The following is a 23,414-nucleotide window of genomic DNA, read 5'->3' as shown; positions in this document are numbered from 1 at the left end:
AGGACCTAAAGTATATGTTGATATGGATGTGCCAGGGGCTGATGTTGAAGGAGGTGGAAAGTTCAGTATGCCGAAATTTAAAATGCCCAAATTCCAAATGAGAGGGCCTAAAGTGGAAGGCCCAGATTTGGACATTGACGCTAAGGTTCCTGAAGCAGATATTAAAGTGTCTGGATCCCAAATAGAAGGAGGTGTTGAAATGCCAGGTGTTGATGTGGATGTTGCAGGAGGTGGGAAATTGAAAGGCTCAAAATTCAAAATGCCAGAATTAAATATTTCGGCTCCCAAAGTAGGAATGCCTGAATTTAATCTTGACTTCAAAGGTCCTAAATTGGGAGGAGATGTTGATATTCCTGATGTCAAACTGGAAGGTGACATTAAGGGCCCAAAGGTCGATGTTGAAACACCTGATATTAAGGGAACGGGACCTAAGATATCAATGCCTTCGATTCACTTGCCCAAGATTCAGGCACCAGACATTGATCTCAGTTTCAGGGGTCCAAAATTGAAAGGAGACTATGATATTGACATGCCATCAGGAAAGGTGGAAGGAGAAGTCAAAGGACCTAAAGTAGATGTTGATGTGGATGTGCCAGGGGCTGATGTTGAAGGAGGTGGAAAGTTCAGCATGCCGAAATTTAAAATGCCCAAATTCCGAATTGGAGGGCCTAAAGTTGAAGGCCCAGATGTGGACATTGATGCACATCTTCCTGAAGCAGATGTTAAAGTGTCTGGGCCCCAGATAGAAGGAGATGTTGAAATGCCAGACGCAGATGTGGATGTTGAAGGAGGTGGAAGGTTCAGCATGCCGAAATTTAAAATGCCCAAATTCCAAATGAGAGGACCTAAAGTGGAAGGTCCTGATGTTGACATTGACGCCAAGATTCCTGAAGCAGATTTTAAAGTGTCTGGGCCACAAATCGAAGGAGATGTTCAAATGCCAGATGTAGATGTGGATGTTGAAGGAGGTGGGAAATTTAAAGGATCAGGTTTCAAAATGCCAAGATTCAATATCTCAGGCCCTAAGATAGGAATGCCAGATTTTAAACGGGACTTCAAAGGTCCCAGGTTGTCTGGAGATGTTGATGTCCCTGATGTCAAACTGGAAGGTGATATCAAAGGCCCAGATGTTGATATTAAGGGCCCTGAAGTTGATATTGAGGGACCTGATGTGAAAGGAGGCAAACACAAGTTTTCAATGCCTTCAATTCACTTGCCCAAGATTCAGGCACCAGACATTGATCTCAATTTCAAGGGTCCAAATCTGAAAGGAGACTATGATATTGATGTGCCATCAGGAAAGGTGGAGGGAGAAATCAAAGGACCTAAAGTAGATGTTGATATGGATGTGCCAGGGGCTGATGTTGAAGGAGGTGGAAAGTTCAGTATGCCGAAATTTAAAATGCCCAAATTCCAAATGAGAGGGCCTAAAGTGGAAGGCCCAGATTTGGACATTGACGCTAAGGTTCCTGAAGCAGATATTAAAGTGTCTGGATCCCAAATAGAAGGAGGTGTTGAAATGCCAGGTGTTGATGTGGATGTTGCAGGAGGTGGGAAATTGAAAGGCTCAAAATTCAAAATGCCAGAATTAAATATTTCGGCTCCCAAAGTAGGAATGCCTGAATTTAATCTTGACTTCAAAGGTCCTAAATTGGGAGGAGATGTTGATATTCCTGATGTCAAACTGGAAGGTGACATTAAGGGCCCAAAGGTCGATGTTGAAACACCTGATATTAAGGGAACAGGACCTAAGATATCAATGCCTTCGATTCACTTGCCCAAGATTCAGGCACCAGACATTGATCTCAGTTTGAAGGGTCCAAAATTGAAAGGAGACTATGATATTGACATGCCATCAGGAAAGGTGGAAGGAGAAATCAAAGGTCCTAAAGTAGATGTTGATGTAGATATGCCAGGGGCCGATGTTGAAGGAGGTGGAAAGTTCAGCATGCCGAAATTTAAAATGCCTAAATTCCGAATTGGAGGGCCTAAAGTGAAAGGACCAGATTTGGACTTAGACGCTAAACTACCAGAGACAGATGTTAAAGTAACTGGACCCCAAATAGAAGCAGATGTTGAAATGCCAGATGTAGATGTGGATGTGGAAGGAGGTGGTAAAATTAAAGGACCAAGATTCAAAATGCCAGGATTCAATATCTCGGGCCCTAAGATAGGTAAGCCCGATTTTAATCTGGACTTCAAAGGTCCCAGGTTGTCTGGAGATGTTGATGTCCCTGATGTGAAACTGGAAGGTGATATTAAAGGCCCAGATGTTGATATCAAGGGCCCTGAAGTTGATATTGAGGGACCTGATGTGAAAGGAGGCAAACACAAGTTTAAAATGCCTTCAATTCACTTGCCCAAGATTCAGGCACCAGACATTGATCTCAATTTGAAGGGTCCAAATCTGAAAGGAGACTATGATATTGATGTGCCATCAGGAAAGGTGGAGGGAGAAATCAAAGGACCTAAAGTAGATGTTGATGTGGATGTGCCAGGGGCTGATGTTGAAGGAGGTGGAAAGTTCAGTATGCCGAAATTTAAAATGCCTAAATTCCAAATGAGAGGGCCTAAGGTTGAAGGCCCAGATTTGGACATTGACGCTAAACTACCAGAGACATATGTTAAAGTAACTGGACCCCAAATAGAAGCAGATGTTGAAATGCCAGATGTAGATGTGGATGTGGAAGGAGGTGGTAAAATTAAAGGACCAAGATTCAAAATGCCAGGATTCAATATCTCGGGCCCTAAGATAGGTAAGCCCGATTTTAATCTGGACTTCAAAGGTCCCAGGTTGTCTGGAGATGTTGATGTCCCTGATGTGAAACTGGAAGGTGATATTAAAGGCCCAGATGTTGATATCAAGGGCCCTGAAGTTGATATTGAGGGACCTGATGTGAAAGGAGGCAAACACAAGTTTAAAATGCCTTCAATTCACTTGCCCAAGATTCAGGCACCAGACATTGATCTCAATTTGAAGGGTCCAAATCTGAAAGGAGACTATGATATTGATGTGCCATCAGGAAAGGTGGAGGGAGAAATCAAAGGACCTAAAGTAGATGTTGATGTGGATGTGCCAGGGGCTGATGTTGAAGGAGGTGGAAAGTTCAGTATGCCGAAATTTAAAATGCCCAAATTCCAAATGAGAGGGCCTAAGGTTGAAGGCCCAGATTTGGACATTGACGCTAAGGTTCCTGAAGCAGATATTAAAGTGTCTGGACCCCAAATTGAAGGAGATGTTGAAATGCCAGATGTAGATGTGGATGTTGAAGGAGGTGGTAAAATTAAAGGACCAAGATTCAAAATGCCAGGATTCAATATCTCAGGCCCTAAGATAGGAAAGCCCGATTTTAATCTGGACTTTAAAGGCCCCAAATTGTCTGGAGATGTTGATGTCCCTGATGTCAAACTGGAAGGTGATATCAAAGGCCCAGATGTTGATATTAAGGGCCCTGAATTTGATATTGAGGGACCTGACGTGAAAGGAGGCAAGCACAAGTTTTCAATGCCTTCAATTCACTTGCCCAAGATTCAGGCACCAGACATTGATCTCAATTTCAGGGGTCCAAAATTGAAAGGAGACTATGATATTGATGTGCCATCAGGAAAGGTGGAAGGAGAAGTCAAAGGACCTAAAGTAGATGTTGATGTGGATGTGCCAGGGGCTGATGTTGAAGGAGGTGGAAAGTTCAGTATGCCGAAATTTAAAATGCCCAAATTCCAAATGAGAGGGCCTAAGGTTGAAGGCCCAGATTTGGACATTGACGCTAAGGTTCCTGAAGCAGATATTAAAGTGTCTGGACCCCAAATTGAAGGAGATGTTGAAATGCCAGATGTAGATGTGGATGTTGAAGGAGGTGGTAAAATTAAAGGACCAAGATTCAAAATGCCAGGATTCAATATCTCAGGCCCTAAGATAGGAAAGCCCGATTTTAATCTGGACTTTAAAGGCCCCAAATTGTCTGGAGATGTTGATGTCCCTGATGTCAAACTGGAAGGTGATATCAAAGGCCCAGATGTTGATATTAAGGGCCCTGAATTTGATATTGAGGGACCTGACGTGAAAGGAGGCAAGCACAAGTTTTCAATGCCTTCAATTCACTTGCCCAAGATTCAGGCACCAGACATTGATCTCAATTTCAGGGGTCCAAAATTGAAAGGAGACTATGATATTGATGTGCCATCAGGAAAGGTGGAAGGAGAAGTCAAAGGACCTAAAGTAGATGTTGATGTGGATGTGCCAGGGGCTGATGTTGAAGGAGGTGGAAAGTTCAGTATGCCGAAATTTAAAATGCCCAAATTCCAAATGAGAGGGCCTAAAGTGGAAGGCCCAGATTTGGACATTGACGCTAAGGTTCCTGAAGCAGATATTAAAGTGTCTGGATCCCAAATAGAAGGAGGTGTTGAAATGCCAGGTGTTGATGTGGATGTTGCAGGAGGTGGGAAATTGAAAGGCTCAAAATTCAAAATGCCAGAATTAAATATTTCGGCTCCCAAAGTAGGAATGCCTGAATTTAATCTTGACTTCAAAGGTCCTAAATTGGGAGGAGATGTTGATATTCCTGATGTCAAACTGGAAGGTGACATTAAGGGCCCAAAGGTCGATGTTGAAACACCTGATATTAAGGGAACAGGACCTAAGATATCAATGCCTTCGATTCACTTGCCCAAGATTCAGGCACCAGACATTGATCTCAGTTTGAAGGGTCCAAAATTGAAAGGAGACTATGATATTGACATGCCATCAGGAAAGGTGGAAGGAGAAATCAAAGGTCCTAAAGTAGATGTTGATGTAGATATGCCAGGGGCCGATGTTGAAGGAGGTGGAAAGTTCAGCATGCCGAAATTTAAAATGCCTAAATTCCGAATTGGAGGGCCTAAAGTGAAAGGACCAGATTTGGACTTAGACGCTAAACTACCAGAGACAGATGTTAAAGTAACTGGACCCCAAATAGAAGCAGATGTTGAAATGCCAGATGTAGATGTGGATGTGGAAGGAGGTGGTAAAATTAAAGGACCAAGATTCAAAATGCCAGGATTCAATATCTCGGGCCCTAAGATAGGTAAGCCCGATTTTAATCTGGACTTCAAAGGTCCCAGGTTGTCTGGAGATGTTGATGTCCCTGATGTGAAACTGGAAGGTGATATTAAAGGCCCAGATGTTGATATCAAGGGCCCTGAAGTTGATATTGAGGGACCTGATGTGAAAGGAGGCAAACACAAGTTTAAAATGCCTTCAATTCACTTGCCCAAGATTCAGGCACCAGACATTGATCTCAATTTGAAGGGTCCAAATCTGAAAGGAGACTATGATATTGATGTGCCATCAGGAAAGGTGGAGGGAGAAATCAAAGGACCTAAAGTAGATGTTGATGTGGATGTGCCAGGGGCTGATGTTGAAGGAGGTGGAAAGTTCAGTATGCCGAAATTTAAAATGCCCAAATTCCAAATGAGAGGGCCTAAGGTTGAAGGCCCAGATTTGGACATTGACGCTAAGGTTCCTGAAGCAGATGTTAAAGTGTCTGGACCCCAAATTGAAGGAGATGTTGAAATGCCAGATGTAGATGTGGATGTTGAAGGAGGTGGTAAAATTAAAGGACCAAGATTCAAAATGCCAGGATTCAATATCTCAGGCCCTAAGATAGGAAAGCCCGATTTTAATCTGGACTTTAAAGGCCCCAAATTGTCTGGAGATGTTGATGTCCCTGATGTCAAACTGGAAGGTGATATCAAAGGCCCAGATGTTGATATTAAGGGCCCTGAATTTGATATTGAGGGACCTGACGTGAAAGGAGGCAAGCACAAGTTTTCAATGCCTTCAATTCACTTGCCCAAGATTCAGGCACCAGACATTGATCTCAATTTCAGGGGTCCAAAATTGAAAGGAGACTATGATATTGATGTGCCATCAGGAAAGGTGGAAGGAGAAGTCAAAGGACCTAAAGTAGATGTTGATGTGGATGTGCCAGGGGCTGATGTTGAAGGAGGTGGAAAGTTCAGTATGCCGAAATTTAAAATGCCCAAATTCCAAATGAGAGGGCCTAAGGTTGAAGGCCCAGATTTGGACATTGACGCTAAGGTTCCTGAAGCAGATATTAAAGTGTCTGGACCCCAAATTGAAGGAGATGTTGAAATGCCAGATGTAGATGTGGATGTTGAAGGAGGTGGTAAAATTAAAGGACCAAGATTCAAAATGCCAGGATTCAATATCTCAGGCCCTAAGATAGGAAAGCCCGATTTTAATCTGGACTTTAAAGGCCCCAAATTGTCTGGAGATGTTGATGTCCCTGATGTCAAACTGGAAGGTGATATCAAAGGCCCAGATGTTGATATTAAGGGCCCTGAATTTGATATTGAGGGACCTGACGTGAAAGGAGGCAAGCACAAGTTTTCAATGCCTTCAATTCACTTGCCCAAGATTCAGGCACCAGACATTGATCTCAATTTCAGGGGTCCAAAATTGAAAGGAGACTATGATATTGATGTGCCATCAGGAAAGGTGGAAGGAGAAGTCAAAGGACCTAAAGTAGATGTTGATGTGGATGTGCCAGGGGCTGATGTTGAAGGAGGTGGAAAGTTCAGTATGCCGAAATTTAAAATGCCCAAATTCCAAATGAGAGGGCCTAAAGTGGAAGGCCCAGATTTGGACATTGACGCTAAGGTTCCTGAAGCAGATGTTAAAGTGTCTGGACCCCAAATTGAAGGAGATGTTGAAATGCCAGATGTAGATGTGGATGTTGAAGGAGGTGGTAAAATTAAAGGACCAAGATTCAAAATGCCAGGATTCAATATCTCAGCCCCCAACATAGGAATGCCTGATTTTGGTCTGGACCTCAAAGGCCCTAAGTTGGGAGGAGATGTTAATGTTCCTGATGTCAGTGTAGAGGGTGACATTAAAGGTCCAAGTCTCGACATTAAGGGCCCAAAGGTTGATATAGAGGCACCTGAGATTAAAGGAAAGGGACCTAAGATTTCAATCCCTTCTATCCACATGCCCAAAATTCAGGCACCAGACATTGACCTTCATTTGAAGGGCCCAAAAGGGAAAGGAGACTATGATATCGATGTGCCTTCTGGCAGAGTGGAGGGAGAAATCAAAGGACCTAAAGTAGATGTTGATGTGGATGTGCCAGGGGCTGATGTTGAAGGAGGTGGAAAGTTCAGCTTCCCAAAATTTAAATTGCCCAAATTCCGGAAGTCTGGGCCCAAAGTGCAAGGGCCAGATATGGATATTGATGGTAATTTTCCTGATGCAGATGTTAAAGTATCTGGACCTAAGATAGAAGGAGATGTTAAAATGCCTGATGTAAATATGGATGTTGGGGAATCTGGTAAACTCAAGAGCCCAAAATTCAAACTTCCAGGATTTAGTATCTCAGCACCCAAAATAGGAAAGCCTGATGTGAATGCTGACCTCAAAGGACCAAAAGTTGTTGGAGATGTTGATGTCCCTGATTTGAATCTGGAAGGTAATATTAAGGGTCCAAATGTGAAAGGACCCAAAGTAGATATTGAAGGTCCTGATGTAAAAGGAAGTGGAATTAAGTTTTCAATGCCTTCCTTTCACTTGCCTAAGATACATGCACCTGATGTTGATTTGAGTTTCAAAAGCCCAAAACTAAAAGGAGACTATGATATTAATGTACCTACTGGAAAGATAGAGGGAGAGGTCAAAGCACCTAAGGTAGATGTTGATGTAGATGTCCCAGGAGCTGATGTTGAAGGTGGCAGTGGAAAGTTCAGCTTCCCAAAATTAAAAATGCCCAAATTCCACATTGGTGGGCCTAAAGTGGAAGGGCCAGATGTAGGCATTGATGCTAATCTACCGGAGGCAGATGTTAAAGTATCTGTACCTGAAATTGAAGGAGATGTTCAAATGCCAGATGTAGATATGGATGTGGAAGGAGGTGGTAAAATTAAAGGATCAGGATTCAGAATGCCAGGATTCAATATCTCAGGCCCCAAGATAGGAAAGCCCGATTTTAATCTGGACTTCAAAGGTCCCAGGTTGTCTGGAGATGTTGATGTCCCTGATGTCAAACTGGAAGGTGATATCAAAGGCCCAGATGTTGATATTAAAGGCCCTGAAGTTGATATTGAGGGACCTGATGTAAAAGGAGGCAAGCACAAGTTTTCAATGCCTTCAATTCACTTGCCCAAGATTCAGGCACCAGACATTGATTTCAGTCTGAAGGGTCCAAATTTGAAAGGAGACTATGATATTGATGTGCCATCAGGAAAGGTAGAAGGAGAAATCAAAGGTCCTAAAGTAGATGTTGATGTGGATGTGCCAGGGGCTGATGTTGAAGGAGGTGGAAAGTTCAGCATGCCGAAATTTAAAATGCCCAAATTCCGAATTGGAGGGCCTAAGGTTGAAGGCCCAGATGTGGACATTGACGCTAATATTCCTAAAGCAGATGTTAAAGTGTCTGGACCCCAAATAGAGGGAGATGTTGAAATGCCAGATGTAGATGTTGATGTTGAAGGAGGTGGTAAAATTAAAGGACCAAGATTCAAAATGCCAGGATTCAATATCTCAGGCCCCAAGATAGGAAAGCCTGATTTTAATCTGGACTTCAAAGGTCCCAGGTTGTCTGGAGATGTTGATGTCCCTGATGTCAAACTGGAAGGTGATATTAAAGGCCCAGATGTTGATATCAAGGGCCCTGAAGTTGATATTGGGGGACCTGATGTGAAAGGAGGCAAGCACAAGTTTTCAATGCCTTCAATTCACTTGCCCAAGATTCAGGCACCAGACATTGATCTCAGTTTGAAGGGTCCAAATTTGAAAGGAGACTATGATATTGATGTGCCATCAGGAAAGGTGGAAGGAGAAGTCAAAGGACCTAAAGTAGATGTTGATGTGGATGTGCCAGGGGCTGATGTTGAAGGAGGTGGAAAGTTCAGCATGCCGAAATTTAAAATGCCCAAATTCCAAATGAGAGGGCCCAAAGTGGAAGGCCCAGATTTGGACATTGATGCTAAGGTTCCTGAAGTAGATGTTAAAGTGTCTGGACCCCAAATTGAAGGAGGTGCTGAAATGCCAGATGTAGATGTGGATGTGGAAGGAGGTGGTAAAATTAAAGGATCAGGATTCAGAATGCCAGGATTCAATATCTCAGGCCCCAAGATAGGAAAGCCCGATTTTAATCTGGACTTCAAAGGTCCCAAGTTGTCTGGAGACGTTGATGTCCCTGACGTGAAACTGGAAGGTGATATTAAAGGCCCGGATGTTGATATCAGGGGCCCTGAAGTTGATATTGAGGGACCTGACGTGAAAGGAGGCAAGCACAAGTTTTCAATGCCTTCAATTCACTTGCCCAAGATTCAGGCACCAGACATTGATCTCAATTTCAGGGGTCCAAAATTGAAAGGAGACTATGATATTGATGTGCCATCAGGAAAGGTGGAAGGAGAAGTCAAAGGACCTAAAGTAGATGTTGATGTGGATGTGCCAGGGGCTGATGTTGAAGGAGGTGGAAAGTTCAGCATGCCGAAATTTAAAATGCCCAAATTCCGAATTGGAGGGCCTAAGGTTGAAGGCCCAGATGTGGACATTGACGCTAATATTCCTGAAGCAGATGTTAAAGTGTCTGGACCCCAAATAGTGGGAGATGTTGAAATGCCAGATGTAGATGTGGATGTTGAAGGAGGTGGTAAAATTAAAGGACCAAGATTCAAAATGCCAGGATTCAATATCTCGGGCCCTAAGATAGGAAAGCCTGATTTTAATCTGGACTTCAAAGGTCCCAGGTTGTCTGGAGATGTTGATGTCCCTGATGTCAAACTGGAAGGTGATATCAAAGGCCCAGATGTTGATATTAAGGGCCCTGAATTTGATATTGAGGGACCTGATGTAAAAGGAGGCAAGCACAAGTTTAAAATGCCTTCAATTCACTTGCCCAAGATTCAGGCGCCAGACATTGATCTCAATTTGAAGGGTCCAAATCTGAAAGGAGACTATGATATTGATGTGCCATCAGGAAAGGTGGAAGGAGAAGTCAAAGGACCTAAAGTAGATGTTGATGTGGATATGCCAGGGGCTGATGTTGAAGGAGGTGGAAAGTTCAGCATGCCAAAATTTAAAATGCCCAAATTCCAAATGAGAGGGCCTAAAATGGAAGGCCCAGATTTGGACATTGACGCTAAGGTTCCTGAAGCAGATATTAAAGTGTCTGGACCCCAAATTGAAGGAGATGTTGAAATGCCAGATGTAGATGTGGATGTGGAAGGAGGTGGTAAAATTAAAGGACCAAGATTCAAAATGCCAGGATTCAATATCTCGGGCCCTAAGATAGGAAAGCCCGATTTTAATCTGGACTTCAAAGGTCCCAGGTTGTCTGGAGATGTTGATGTCCCTGATGTCAAACTGGAAGGTGATATCAAAGGCCCAGATGTTGATATTAAGGGCCCTGAATTTGATATTGAGGGACCTGATGTAAAAGGAGGCAAGCACAAGTTTAAAATGCCATCAATTCACTTGCCCAAGATTCAGGCGCCAGACATTGATCTCAATTTGAAGGGTCCAAATCTGAAAGGAGACTATGATATTGATGTGCCATCAGGAAAGGTGGAAGGAGAAGTCAAAGGACCTAAAGTAGATGTTGATGTGGATGTGCCAGGGGCTGATGTTGAAGGAGGTGGAAAGTTCAGCATGCCAAAATTTAAAATGCCCAAATTCCAAATGAGAGGGCCCAAAGTGGAAGGCCCAGATTTGGACATTGACGCTAAGGTTCCTGAAGCAGATATTAAAGTGTCTGGACCCCAAATTGAAGGAGATGTTGAAATGCCAGATGTAGATGTTGATGTTGAAGGAGGTGGTAAAATTAAAGGACCAAGATTCAAAATGCCAGGATTCAATATCTCAGGCCCTAAGATAGGAAAGCCCGATTTTAATCTGGACTTTAAAGGCCCCAAATTGTCTGGAGATGTTGATGTCCCTGATGTCAAACTGGAAGGTGATATCAAAGGACCAGATGTTGATATTAAGGACCCTGAAGTTGATATTGAGGGACCTGACGTGAAAGGAGGCAAGCATAAGTTTTCAATGCCTTCAATTCACTTGCCCAAGATTCAGGCACCAGACATTGATCTCAATTTCAGGGGTCCAAAATTGAAAGGAGACTATGATATTGATGTGCCATCAGGAAAGGTGGAAGGAGAAATCAAAGGTCCTAAAGTAGATGTTGATGTGGATGTGCCAGGGGCTGATGTTGAAGGAGGTGGAAAGTTCAGCATGCCGAAATTTAAAATGCCCAAATTCCGAATTGGAGGGCCTAAAGTGGAAGGACCAGATGTGGACATTGACACTGATCTTCCTGAGGCAGATGTTAAAGTGTCTGGACCTAAGATAGAAAAAGATGTCAAAACACCAAACATAGATATTGAGGGAAGTGGTAAAATCAATAGTTCAAAGTTTAAAATACCTGGATTCAGTATGTCACCACCCAAGATAGGAATGCCTGATTTTAATCTGGAGTTTAAAGGGCCAAAAATGGGAGGAGAAATTGAAGGTCCCCATGTGGGTATTGATACCACTGTTCCTGAGATAGGTGGTAAGCTCTCTGGTCCCAAGTCTGGTGGTGTTGACATTTCTGGCGTAGATATTGATGTTGAAGGAGCTTCTAAAAGCCCAAAATTTAAATTGCCTGGATTGGGTATCTCAGCACCCAAGATAGAAATGCCTGATTTTAATTTGGAACTCAAAGGTCCAAAATTGGGAGGCCACATTGATGCCCCCGATCCTAATTTGGAGGGTGACCTCAAAGGTCCACAGTTTGAAATGAAAACTCCCAAAGTAGGTATTGATGGGAGTGACATTAACATTGAGGGGCCTGATTTAAAAGGAAATGGGCACAAGTTTTCAGCACCTTCACTGGACATTTCAGCTCCTTCTGCAGACATGAATCTTGACTTGAAAGGCTCAGCTGATATTAAATCTCCAGGTTTTGGTGTTGATGTTAATGCTCCTGGCATGGAAATAGGCAGTGCAGGAGCTCATCTAAAAATGCCAAAAGTAAAGAAACCAAAATTTGGATTTGGAGTTAAAGGTCAAGGAGATACAAATGCTCAATCTCTGGATGTAGCGAGTCCTGATGTAGAGGTTAATGTAGAATCTCCAGATGCAAGTATTAAAACTAAGGGGAAAAAAGGCAAGTTCAGATTGCCTAAACTCAATATCAAGTCAAAGAAGCCTGGAGGAGACATGAAGGCAAATGTTCCAAAGAGTGACCTTGATTTATCCAAGCCAGATGTAGATATGAAATCCCCAGATCTGAAGGTAAGCCTTGGTGCATCTGATGGACAACTAAATATTAAGCCATCGAAAGTAAAGAAACCACGATTTGGTAAAGTCAAGGTATCATTTCCAGATGTTGAGTTTGATTTGGCATCACCAAAGATTAAAGGCGAGTTACCTGCTGCAAAGGCTGAAGGTGGTTTGCAAGGACCTGATGTTGAGTTTTCATCTGAAGGTATGAAAAGTCCCCAGGTTGACATCGGAGCACCTGGAATAGATGTCAATACAGATACAAACCTTCAAGGGACTGGTTTTAAAGTGAAGGGCACCAAGTTAAAATTCCCTGCAGTAAACATCAAGTCACCCAAAATGACTGAAACAGACATGGATATCAATTTGAAGGGGGCGCAAATAAAAGGTGATGCATCAGGGAACGTGGAAGGCCCAAGAATTGGCATAAAGAGGCCAGAAATAGATTTCGATGTTGATGCTCCAAATGTGGATATTGAAAAACCTGAGGGCAAATTAAAAATGAAAGTCAAGAAGCCAAATATTTCAGGACCAAATATAAACCTAGATACATCGGGTGATGCAGAAGGAAAATTAAAAATACCTAAGATTAAAGTCCCAGGTTTTGGGGTGGACGGTAAATTAGGAGAAACAGATACTGATGTTAATGTCAGCCTTCCAAAGGCAGAACTTTCAAGTCCAAAGCTGGAAGGTAATATTGGTGTAAAAATGCCAGAAATGAACATCTCTGATAATAAACTCCAAGGATCTGGTTTGAATCTTGATATACATGCACCAAAAATAGAAGGTGACTTGAAGACTCCAGGTTTAGGAGCAACTGTTGAAGTACCAGATGTGGGAATAAATGCTGATGGCAAATTCAAAGGCCCACAAGTTGGTATTTCAGCGCCCGATGTGGGTGTTGATTTAAAGACTCCGCAGCTTGGTATCAACCTTCCTAGTCCAAGTATCAAAGGAGACTTTAAAGGACCACAAGTGAATGTGAAAGGTCCTGTTATCAATGCTGGTGACAGAGATTTTAACATTAAAGGTGTGGATGGGAAAGTAAAGATGCCTCAGATCCACATCCCAAAAGCTGATATCAGCATTGCAGGATCTGGAGTTTCTGCACCTGATTTATCCGGAGCAAAGACGGACATTGACATAAAAAGCCCAAAAATGAACATCGAAGGGCCAAGTATGAAACTGAATGGAGCGGACGTCAAACTTTCTGGTGCAGAGGTTGAAGGTGTGAACACAAATGTCAGCCTAGGTAGGCTAAGTGCTGATGTACCACAACCTGAAGTGAAAATCCCTTCAGGTGATGTGAAACTTGACGTAAAAGGACCTGCAATAAAAGGAGGCATTGGAATGTCTGGTTTAGTAGATCCAGAGTTCGATGCCAAGGCACCTGAAGTAAGTACAGATGTCAAAGCACCAACGATTGACCTAAATGTTGCACTGGACAAAATGAAAATACCCAAATTCAAGCATTCTCAATATAAAATAAAAGGCCCGAATTTAGAAGAGCCAGAAGCGGCAGCAGATGTCAGAAGTCCTGAAATTCAGCTACATGCTTCAGCTGCGCAAGGTCCAGATGTTAAAGGACCAGAAGTTAGTTTGAATCTGCCAGAAAGAGAGGTGGAAACATCTGGGGTAAAAGTAAAAAAAGGTAGAATTAGATTACCAAAATTTAATTTCTCCAAGTATAAGGGGAAAAGTAGCTGTGAAGGATCAGAAGGGGGTTTTGGGAACATTGAGGTGGAGACATCAGAAATGTCAACCGCTGGGAAGGATTCCAGTTTGGACATTAACACCTCCCCAAAAGGGAAGTCAGGAACACTAGATTTCTCTTTATTTAAAGGCAAAAGGTCAGAACGTCACAGATCGGCGTCTCTGAGTGATGAGCAAGAACATTCACCTTCCTCACCTAAGGGGAAATTAGAATTTGGAGAAGGGACTGCAGGTGGCAAAGGCAAAAAGGCTAAATTGAAATTTGGAACATTTGGAGGCTTTGGGGCTAAATCAAAGGGCTCCTATGAGGTCACTCTCGATGAAGCTGAAGCGGGAGTCGAGGGCAGTGGAATCTCTTTGGTTTCCAAAAAGTCCCGCGTATCCTCCACTTCCAGCAGTGATAGCGGATCTAAAGTAGGGTTGCGTCTTCCTAAAGTAGAACTAAATATCAATAAAGACAAAGAATAATTATGTAAATACTCATGAATCACTGTAAATAGAAATTAACTGCATAACTTTCTACTGATAAGCCAAGGCATGGATATCCATTAGACTTCATCCCTATCTCGTTTGCAGGTCAAAAATAGGATGGAATATTTAAACGGTTGAGATGCTTTTCCTTTAGTGCAAGGAGCAGGACCTGCAAATATTTCAGTACACTTCTGTATCAGCTAAAAAGTCAAACTAAAGCTCTATTACTACAAGCTGAGAGCAATAGCTTACTAGCAGGAAAAAAAACTATTTTGATACATTTTCTATGTAGCAGTTTATTATTTTCATTATATTGGCAAAATGGAGGTGTTAAGACATTTAATCTCTGGTGCTCTCTATGGCTTACCTTATTCAATGGAGTTGCAGTATGAGAGATTTTACTGAAATCTGATTTCTGAAGAAAATGTACCAAGACAATGATAGAGGAAGAGTTTTAAGCTGTCTTTACACAAACACGTGATGCTTTACCCAATATAAGGTTTAATCTGGCGGAATAAACTGTGTATCCTGTCATAATTACAGTATTTTCAGAATCCAATGACAGTCAGTTTGGCCTGTATCTTTACTCTGTAAATTAGCAAGACAAATTTTGTGTTCCGGGCAGCTTAAATTCTTCAACTTTGTAAATGCGTAAGTGTGGTCTGTGAAACTGGTTAGGGCGTATTTCTACTGTGAATTAGTACATTATGATCGCCATCATCACATCCCTAACCCCCCCTCCCCCCACCACCACACTCATTTGTGGTGATTATGCTGCTGCTGCTGCTGTAATAATCTTTTATCCCCACGTGTGAATGAAATTAGAAAATTACTCACCACTCAACAATAAACAAAATCGTAAAACCAGGTTTCCCATCTCTTGGTCTTCTCAAAGCCATTCACCTTCTGTCCCTATAGTCAACGAGCCCTGCCTCATGTGAAAACACAGCCTTATGGATGTTTAGGCTGGATTGACCAGTCTGAGCCAAATTAGCTGATTGTGTAGGTGTACTGATGCAGGAGTCTGGAGTGTTCGATTCCTTGCATTATGAGGCACAATATGAGAGCCCATCTTCCCTGCGTGTGTTATGAAGTCTCACAGTAAAGCAACGCCTTGCTGAGTTCACAGAAAGCACCTATTATCCTTGTAACATAATAAGTAATTTTCTTTTGTTATGAATGGCGAGAATTGTGACCTATTTTTCTTATCGTTTCATTGTTTCACTCAAAATGTTAATAGAACTCTTTTTCATAATTCTGTCTGCACTTTTGCGGCAAACAGTAGACGACGGGAATGTAAGACAAGCGTGTTCCTTGTAAAAATCAAATAAATCATTCATTACCTTAAAAGCTGGTCTGCCTCCCTCTATTTTATCAAAGTTGAACAATAAAGGACGTAGTGTTTGCCAAAGAAGCAAGCAGCTGGTACTCACACTCAAGTATGGAAAAAATAATTCAGGCAGTAAGTCTTGCTGAACATAAAATCATAAGACATAGGAGAAGAATTAGGCAGGCCATCTGGCCCATCAAGTCTGCTGCGCCATTCCATTTCGCTAATTTATTATCCTTCTCAACCACATTCTCCTGTTTTCTCCCTGTTACCTCTGAATTACTTAATAATCTAGAACCTATCAACCTCTGTTTAAATAAACCCAATGACTTGGCCACACTATCATGTGTAGCAATGAATTCCACAGATTCACCACCCTTACGGCTAAAAATTCTCCTCAGCACAGAAACAGGCCCTTCAGCCCATCTAGTCCATGCCAAAACAATTTAAACGGCCTACTCCCATCGACCTGAACCAGGACCATAGCTCTCCATACTCCTATCATACACGTACCTAATCAAACTTTTCTTTAATGTTGAAATCGAGCTCACATGCACCACTTGTGCTGGCAGCTCATTCCACACCTTCGTGGCCCTCTGAGTGAAGAAATTTCCCCTCATGTTCCCCTTAAACGTTTCACCTTCCACCCTTAACCCATGATTTCTGGTTGTAGTCCCACCCATCCTGTGGAAAAAGCCTGTTTGCATTATACCCCTCCTAATTTTGTATACCTCTATCAAATCTCCCCTCAGTCTTCTACATTCCAAGGAATAAAGTCCTAACCTATGCAATCTTTCCTTATAACTCAGGTCCTCCAAACCTGACAACATCCTTGTAAATTTTCTCTGTACTCTTTCAACCTTATTGACATCGTTCCTGTAGGTAGGTGACCAAAACTGCACACAATACTCCAAATTAGATCTCTTCAATGTCTTGTGCAACTTCAAAATAAGATCCCATCGCCTGTACTCAATACTTAGATGATTCATCTCCGTTCTAAAGGGACATCCTTTCTATTCTGAGTCTGTCCTCTGGTTCTAGACTTGCCCATTGCAGTCCACTTTATCTAGTTTGTATATTCTCTAAAGTCTGTGGAAGAAATCAAACTTTGACTTACATTATTTGAGAAAGAAATTAGTTTGAACAGAGTGTTTTTCATGTTTTGAGTAACCTCCAAAACCTGGGGCCCAAGATTCATGGAACCCCTTTCTGCAATTAGAACTTCTGACGACACACACAAAATGCTAGAGGGACTCAGCAGTCCTGAAGAAGGGCCTCAGCCCGAAACATCAACTGGTTTCTCTGCTCCATAGATATTGCCTGGCCTGCTGAGTTCTGTGTGTGGTGCTTTGGATTTCCAGCATCTGCTGGTTTTCTTGCATTTCAACTTCTGACATCTGCGTTAATCCTATTTAAAATCTCGACAGTGCCAGTGGGCAGTAGAAATGGAGAGTTGGGAGTTACCAAATATAAAGATATCTTCACTATAAGGGCACAGAATGTAAATGTGGGTGCTGTGGATATAAACCAACACATACTTTCAGCTGGTCACAAGAATCGGTTGGGATTTCAGGAGTGAGGATGCTGAAACCCCACCTGATGCCAACAGTGAAATCAAAAATAAACATAGAGCAGAAGGAGAGACTACAATTCTAGTCTGAGGTATCTAACACAGTACAACGGTCATAAAACCTGGTAAGTCAATCCTCAACACATCCTGCCCAATATATCCACTCTACACTGACAATTTCACTCTCTGCTCTCATATCCAATGAATGGCAGCTTCAGGAATGAGTAATGGAAGCAGTTCGTCTTTGTGTGGAATGCAGAAATCAGACAATTAATAGCAGTAAGGGAAGGTGAGACCAAAACCTTTGGCTCACCATTAACCATTACACTACCCCATGCAGAACCTTCTCACCTGCTTCCCAAGCACTTGTGATAAGAAAATAGAAATAATAAATTAAGAAGGAATTGCATCCATAAGAGGGAAAGAAGTGAATTAGAATTTTGATTTTTGTCCTCAGTAAATCAGAATCAGGTTTAACATCACCAGCATTTGTCATGAAATTAGTTGTCTTTGCGGCAGCAATACAATGCAATATGTGATAAATACGGTAAAAAAAACACTGAATATCGGGAAGTATATACATGTGTATTAAATAGTTAAAATAAGTAGTGAAAAAACAAAAACACAATGTCCATTCTGGAATCAGATGGCAGAGGGGAAGAAGCTGTTCCTGAATCATTGAGTGTGTGCCTTCAGGCTCCTGAGCCTCCTTCCTGATGGTAGCAATGAGAAGAGGGCATGTCCTAGGTGGTGGGGGTCCTTAATAATGGATGCTGCATTTCTGAAGCCTTGTTCCTTGAAGATGTCTTAGATATACGGAAGCTAGGGCCCATGATAGAGCTGGCTGAGTTTACAATTCCCTTCTCCCATCTTCAACCCTCCTCCTCCTCCTGGACACCCCCACCGGGCCTTCTACCTGCACTCGATCTTTTCATCTCCGACTGTCGCCGAGACATCAACCGTCTCAACTTCACCACTCCTCTCCTGTTCTAACCTCGCTCCTTCTGAACTCTCTCTCCGCACTAATCCTAACCTCACCATCAAACCCACAGACAAAGGTGGTGCCGTAGTAGTCTGGCGGACGGACCTCTACCTCACTGAGGCCAAACGGCAGCTCTCTGACACCTCCTCGTACTTACCCCTGGAACAGGACCCCACCAAAAAAATATCAAACCATTGTCTCCTGTACCATCACTGCCCTTATCAACTCCGGAGACCTTCCATCCTCTGCCAAAAAAACATAATTCCCACACCCCGCACTGCTCGGTTTTACCTCCTCCCCAGGATCCACAAGCCTGACTGTCCTGGTAGACCTATAGTTTCGGCCTGCTCCTGCCCCACTGAACTTGTATCTGCCTACCTGGACTCCATTTTGTCACCCATAGTAAAGTCACTCCCTACCTACATCCGGGATACATCCCATGCCCTCCACCTCTTCAATAACTTCCGGTTCCCCGGTCCTGACCACTTCATTTTCAACATGGATGTCCAATCCTTATACACTTCAATTCCCCATCAAGAAGGCCTCAAAGCCCTCTGCTACTTTCTTGACAATAGACCTCACCAGTTCCCCAACACCACCACACTCCTCCGGTTGGCGGAACTGGTACTTACACTTAATAAATTCTCTTTTGGCTCTTCCCACTTTCTTCAGACCAAGGGTGTAGCTATGGGCACTCACATGGGCCCCAGCTATGCCTGCCTCGTCGTGGGTTTATGTGGAACAGTCTATGCTCCAAATCTATACTGGTACTGCTCCCCAACTTTTCCTCCGCTACATTGACGACTACATTGGTGCTGCTTCCTGCACCCATGCTGAGCTCGTCAATTTTATCGACTTTGCCTCTACCTTTCACCCAGCCCTCAAATTCACTTGGTCCATCTCGGACACTTCTCTCCCCTTTCTCGATCTCTCGGTCTCCATCTCTGGAGACAAAAACTGTCCACTGACATCTTCTATAAACCCACCGATTCTCATACCTCTTCCCACCCTGCCAAATGTAAAAATGTTATTCCCTATTCCCAGTTCCTCTGTCTCCGCCGCATCTGCTCCCAGGATGAGGCTTTCTGTTCCAGGACATCTCAAATGTCCTCTTTCTTCAAGAACCCTAGTTTCCCTTCTGCCGTCATCAATGATGCCCTCACCCGCATCGCCTCCATTTCCTGCACTTCAGCCCTCACCCCATCCTCCCGTTACCACAACAGGGACAAAGTTCCCCTTGTCCTCACCTACCACACCAGCAGCCTCCGAATCCAGCATATTATCCTCCGCAACTTCCGCCACCTTCAACAGGACCCCACCACTAAGCACATCTTTCCCTCGCTACCCCTCTCCGCTTTTCACAGGGATCGTTCCCTCCGCGACTGCCTGGTCCACACCTCCCTCCTCACAGATCTCCCACCTGGTACTTATCCCTGCAAGGCTAAGTGCTACACCTGTCCCTACACCTCCTCTCTTCAGGGCCCCAAACAGTCCTTCCAGCTGAGGCAGCACTTCACTTGTTGGGGTAATCTATTGCATCCGCTGCTCCCGGTGAGGCCTCTTCTACATCAATGAAACCCGTCGCAGATTGGGGGACCGCTTCGCCGAACACCTCCGCTCCGTCCGCCACAACAGAGAGTTTCTCCCGGTTGCCACCCACTTCAACTCTGCTTCACATTCCCATTCGGATATGTCCATACATGGCCTCCTCTACTGCCATGATGAGGCCAAACTCCGGTTGGAGGAGCAACACCTCATAAACTGTCTGGGTAGTCTCCAGCCCCTTCGTATGAACATCGAATTCTCCAACTTCTGGTAATCCCCTCCCTCTCCCTTCCCCCATCACACCTACACTCTGCCTCCTCTTCTAGATGCCTATCACCTCTCTCATGATTCTGCCTTCTTCTACTACCCATAGTGCTTTCCCTTACATTCCTTTGTCACATCTCCTGCTTCCCCTCCCCGACCCCTTGATCTTTCCTGATTGGTTCTTTCACCTGGCACCTTCCACCCTGCCCCCACCTTCTTTATAGGGCCCCTGCCGCCTCCCTCTGCAGTCCTGACAAAAGGTCTCAGCCTGAAACATTGACTGCTCGTTTCAACTGATGCTGCCTGACCTGCTGAGTTCCTCCAGCTTGTTTGTACGTGTTGATTTGACCACAGCATCTGCAGTGTACTTTGTATTTACAATTCTCTGTAGCTTCTTTCGATCCTGTGCTGTAGCTCACCACCTCCCCCCCCCCCCCCCATACCAGACGGTGATGCAGCCGGTTAGAATGCTCTCCAAGGTACATCTGCAGAAATTTGCGAGTGTTTTAGGTGACAAACCAAATCTCCTCAAACTCCTAATGAAACATAGCCACTGTCTTGCCTTCTTTATAGCTGCATCAATATGCTGGGACCAAGTTAGATCCTCAGAGATCTTGATATACAGGAACTTGAAAGTACTCACTCTCTCTACTACTGATCCCTCTATGAGGATTGGTTTATATTCCCCCGTCCTACCCTTCCTGAAGTCCACAATCAGCTCTTTGGTCTTACTGACACTGAGCGAAGGTTGTTGCTGTGACACCACTCAACAGGCTGGTACATCTTGTTCCTGTACACTCTCTTGTCTGAGATTCTGACAGTGGTGTTTGTATCGCCAGCAAATCAGCACAAGAGAATCAGATCATCATAACCCACAATTATACTAATAAAGTGACCATTGAGTGATTACCATTACAGGAATCTATATACATTCAACATTTCCATTCCAACCATTTACATAAGCAGTTGCAATGTAATGTTTTGACCTTACTGGGTTATGAGGTATATAAGATACTTAAAGTATATAGAGATTCAGTCTCCTAGCCCAACAGCGAAGTGCCCACTCTCTGGATTTCAAGTTCAAAAGGCAATGATTTAGCTTTACAGGTATGTCCCTGCAATGAAGAACAGTGCACTGACACTAAAATCATGCTCAGCTCAGAGGCCATGTGCTATAATGTGAGGCTGGATAAACCTGGGTTGTTTTCTCTGGAGTGTCGGAGGCTGAGGGGAGATCTGGTAGAGGTTTACATGATTATGAGAGGCATCGATAGAGTGGACAGGGAGCATCTGTTCCCCAGGGTTGGAATGCCTAATACCAGAGGGCTTGCATTGAAGGTGAGAGGTAAGTTTTTTACTCAGAGAGTGGTGGATGCCTGGAATACGCTGCCTGGTACGGAGGTGGAGGCAAAAACATTCGAGGCTTTTAAGAGACGCTTAGATAGGCACATGAATGTGAGGAAGATGGAGGGAAATGGACATCGTGTAGATAGGAGGGATTTGTTTTTGAGGCCTTTTGATTTACTCTTTAGCTGGTTGGGCACAACATTGCGGGCCTAAGGGACTGCTCCTGTGCTGTACTACATACAAAGACTGACAAACAACCAAAAGGCAAAAGAAGATAAACTGGTCAAAAACAAAAAAATCAGTAAATAAATAATACTGAAAACATGAGTTGTAGAATTCTTGGAAGTGAGTCCTTAGATTGTGAAATCAGTTCAGAGTTGAGGTGTGTTAAGTTACCCACACTGGATCAGGAGCCTGATTTTTTTTGAGTAACCCCCCTTGGTTTGACACAAGAGCACACACAAATCACAACTAGCACTATCAAACATAATGAAATCCAAGTTTTTTTATTAAAGAGTCTGCAAAGTTCTATAACTGATTAAAATTTGGCGTATCTGAGAATAATGCAAGTAAGTGAGAGGCAAAATTATTTTTTAAATTGAAGAAAATTGAAGCACATTGCTGTAATGGAGAGATGATTTCCTTATACACGAAATGGTCCACATGAAGAGTTTCACCTGGAATATCGATTGTCCATTCCATATGCTGCCTGACCAGCAGGTTTTTTTGCTATAAAAATAGGAAAGTTTTACTACAATCATACCTGGAATAGGTGATTCCATACCTTGGCTACCATGAACAATTTACGGTTGTAAACTCAGTCAGCTCCATCATGGGCACTAGCCTCTGTATTATCCAGGACATCTTCAAGAACCAGTGCCTCAGAAAGGCGGCGTCCATCATTTGGGACCCCCATCACCCAGGACATGCCTTGTTTCTCATTGCTACCATCAGGGAGGAGGTACAGGAGCCTGAAGACACACACTCAGCGATTCAGGAACAGCTTCTTCCCCTCTGCCATCATGGAGGAGGTACAGGAGCCTGAAGACACACACTCAGCGATTCAGGAACAGCTTCTTCCCCTCTGCCATCAGGGAGGAGGTACAGGAGCCTTAATGCACACACTCAATGATTCAGGAACAGCTTCTTTCCCTCTGATGTCCAATTTCTGAATGGACACTGAACCCAGTGAACACATTTAATTTCTATTTTTACACTACTTTCTTAACTATTTAATATATATACATAAATGTAATTCACTGTTCTTTCTCTATTATTATATACTGTATTCCTCTAACTCCAGACCAAGCCAGGTTCAGGCCAGGCCGCTCTTGCTGCGGTCCAGTATATTGAGGATGGCTTTGAAATGCGACAAATTACAGGGGGCAGTATTCGTTGACTTAACAGCAGCATATGACACTGTGAATCACAGAGGCTTTCTACTGAAATTATCTAAAATGTTAAAGAACAAAACCACAGTCAAAGCTTTAGTAGATTTTATGTAGAAATGATGAATTAAGAGTAGGTGGCGTCACAAAAGAACGGACTGCCACAGGGATCGGTCCTGGCACCTCTGCTATTTAATGTTTACACAAACGACCAACCAACCTTTCCTAACACACACAGGTTTATCTATGCAGACAACCTATGCATAGCAACACAAGCTAACTCCTTCCAAGAAGTTGAAGTATGACTTACAACAGTTCTCGAAGCAATGAAACAGTATTATGAAAAATGGTCTCTGAACCCAAATCCATCAAAAACTCAAATGTGTGTGTTCCACCTGAGGAATCGGGAAGCAGCTTAGAAACTCAAGATCTTCTGGTGTGGGAAGGAGCTCGAACACCATCCGACTCCAATTTACCTTGGCGTGACACTGGATAAGATGCTCTCATTGGCCACCCACGTCCAAAAACTCCGAGGG

The 23,414-nt window shown here is 43.3% G+C and overlaps 1 protein-coding gene across 1 annotated transcript in view; it reads left to right on the top strand.

The window, feature by feature from the left end:
• ahnak (AHNAK nucleoprotein) overlaps positions 1-15,802 on the top strand; it is a 75,759-nt gene extending 59,957 nt beyond the window's left edge. The window contains exon 6 of the mRNA XM_073031267.1: positions 545-15,802. Within this exon, the coding sequence (XP_072887368.1) occupies positions 545-14,449 (13,905 nt within the window). The 3' untranslated portion in view covers positions 14,450-15,802. The remainder of the gene's footprint in view (positions 1-544) is intronic.
• Positions 15,803-23,414: the final 7,612 nt, after the last annotated feature.

The sequence above is a fragment of the Hemitrygon akajei genome, chromosome 28, assembly GCF_048418815.1.
Source record: "Hemitrygon akajei chromosome 28, sHemAka1.3, whole genome shotgun sequence".
Classification (NCBI taxonomy): Eukaryota; Metazoa; Chordata; class Chondrichthyes; order Myliobatiformes; family Dasyatidae; genus Hemitrygon; species Hemitrygon akajei.
This window is presented reverse-complemented; position numbering and strand designations above follow the sequence as displayed.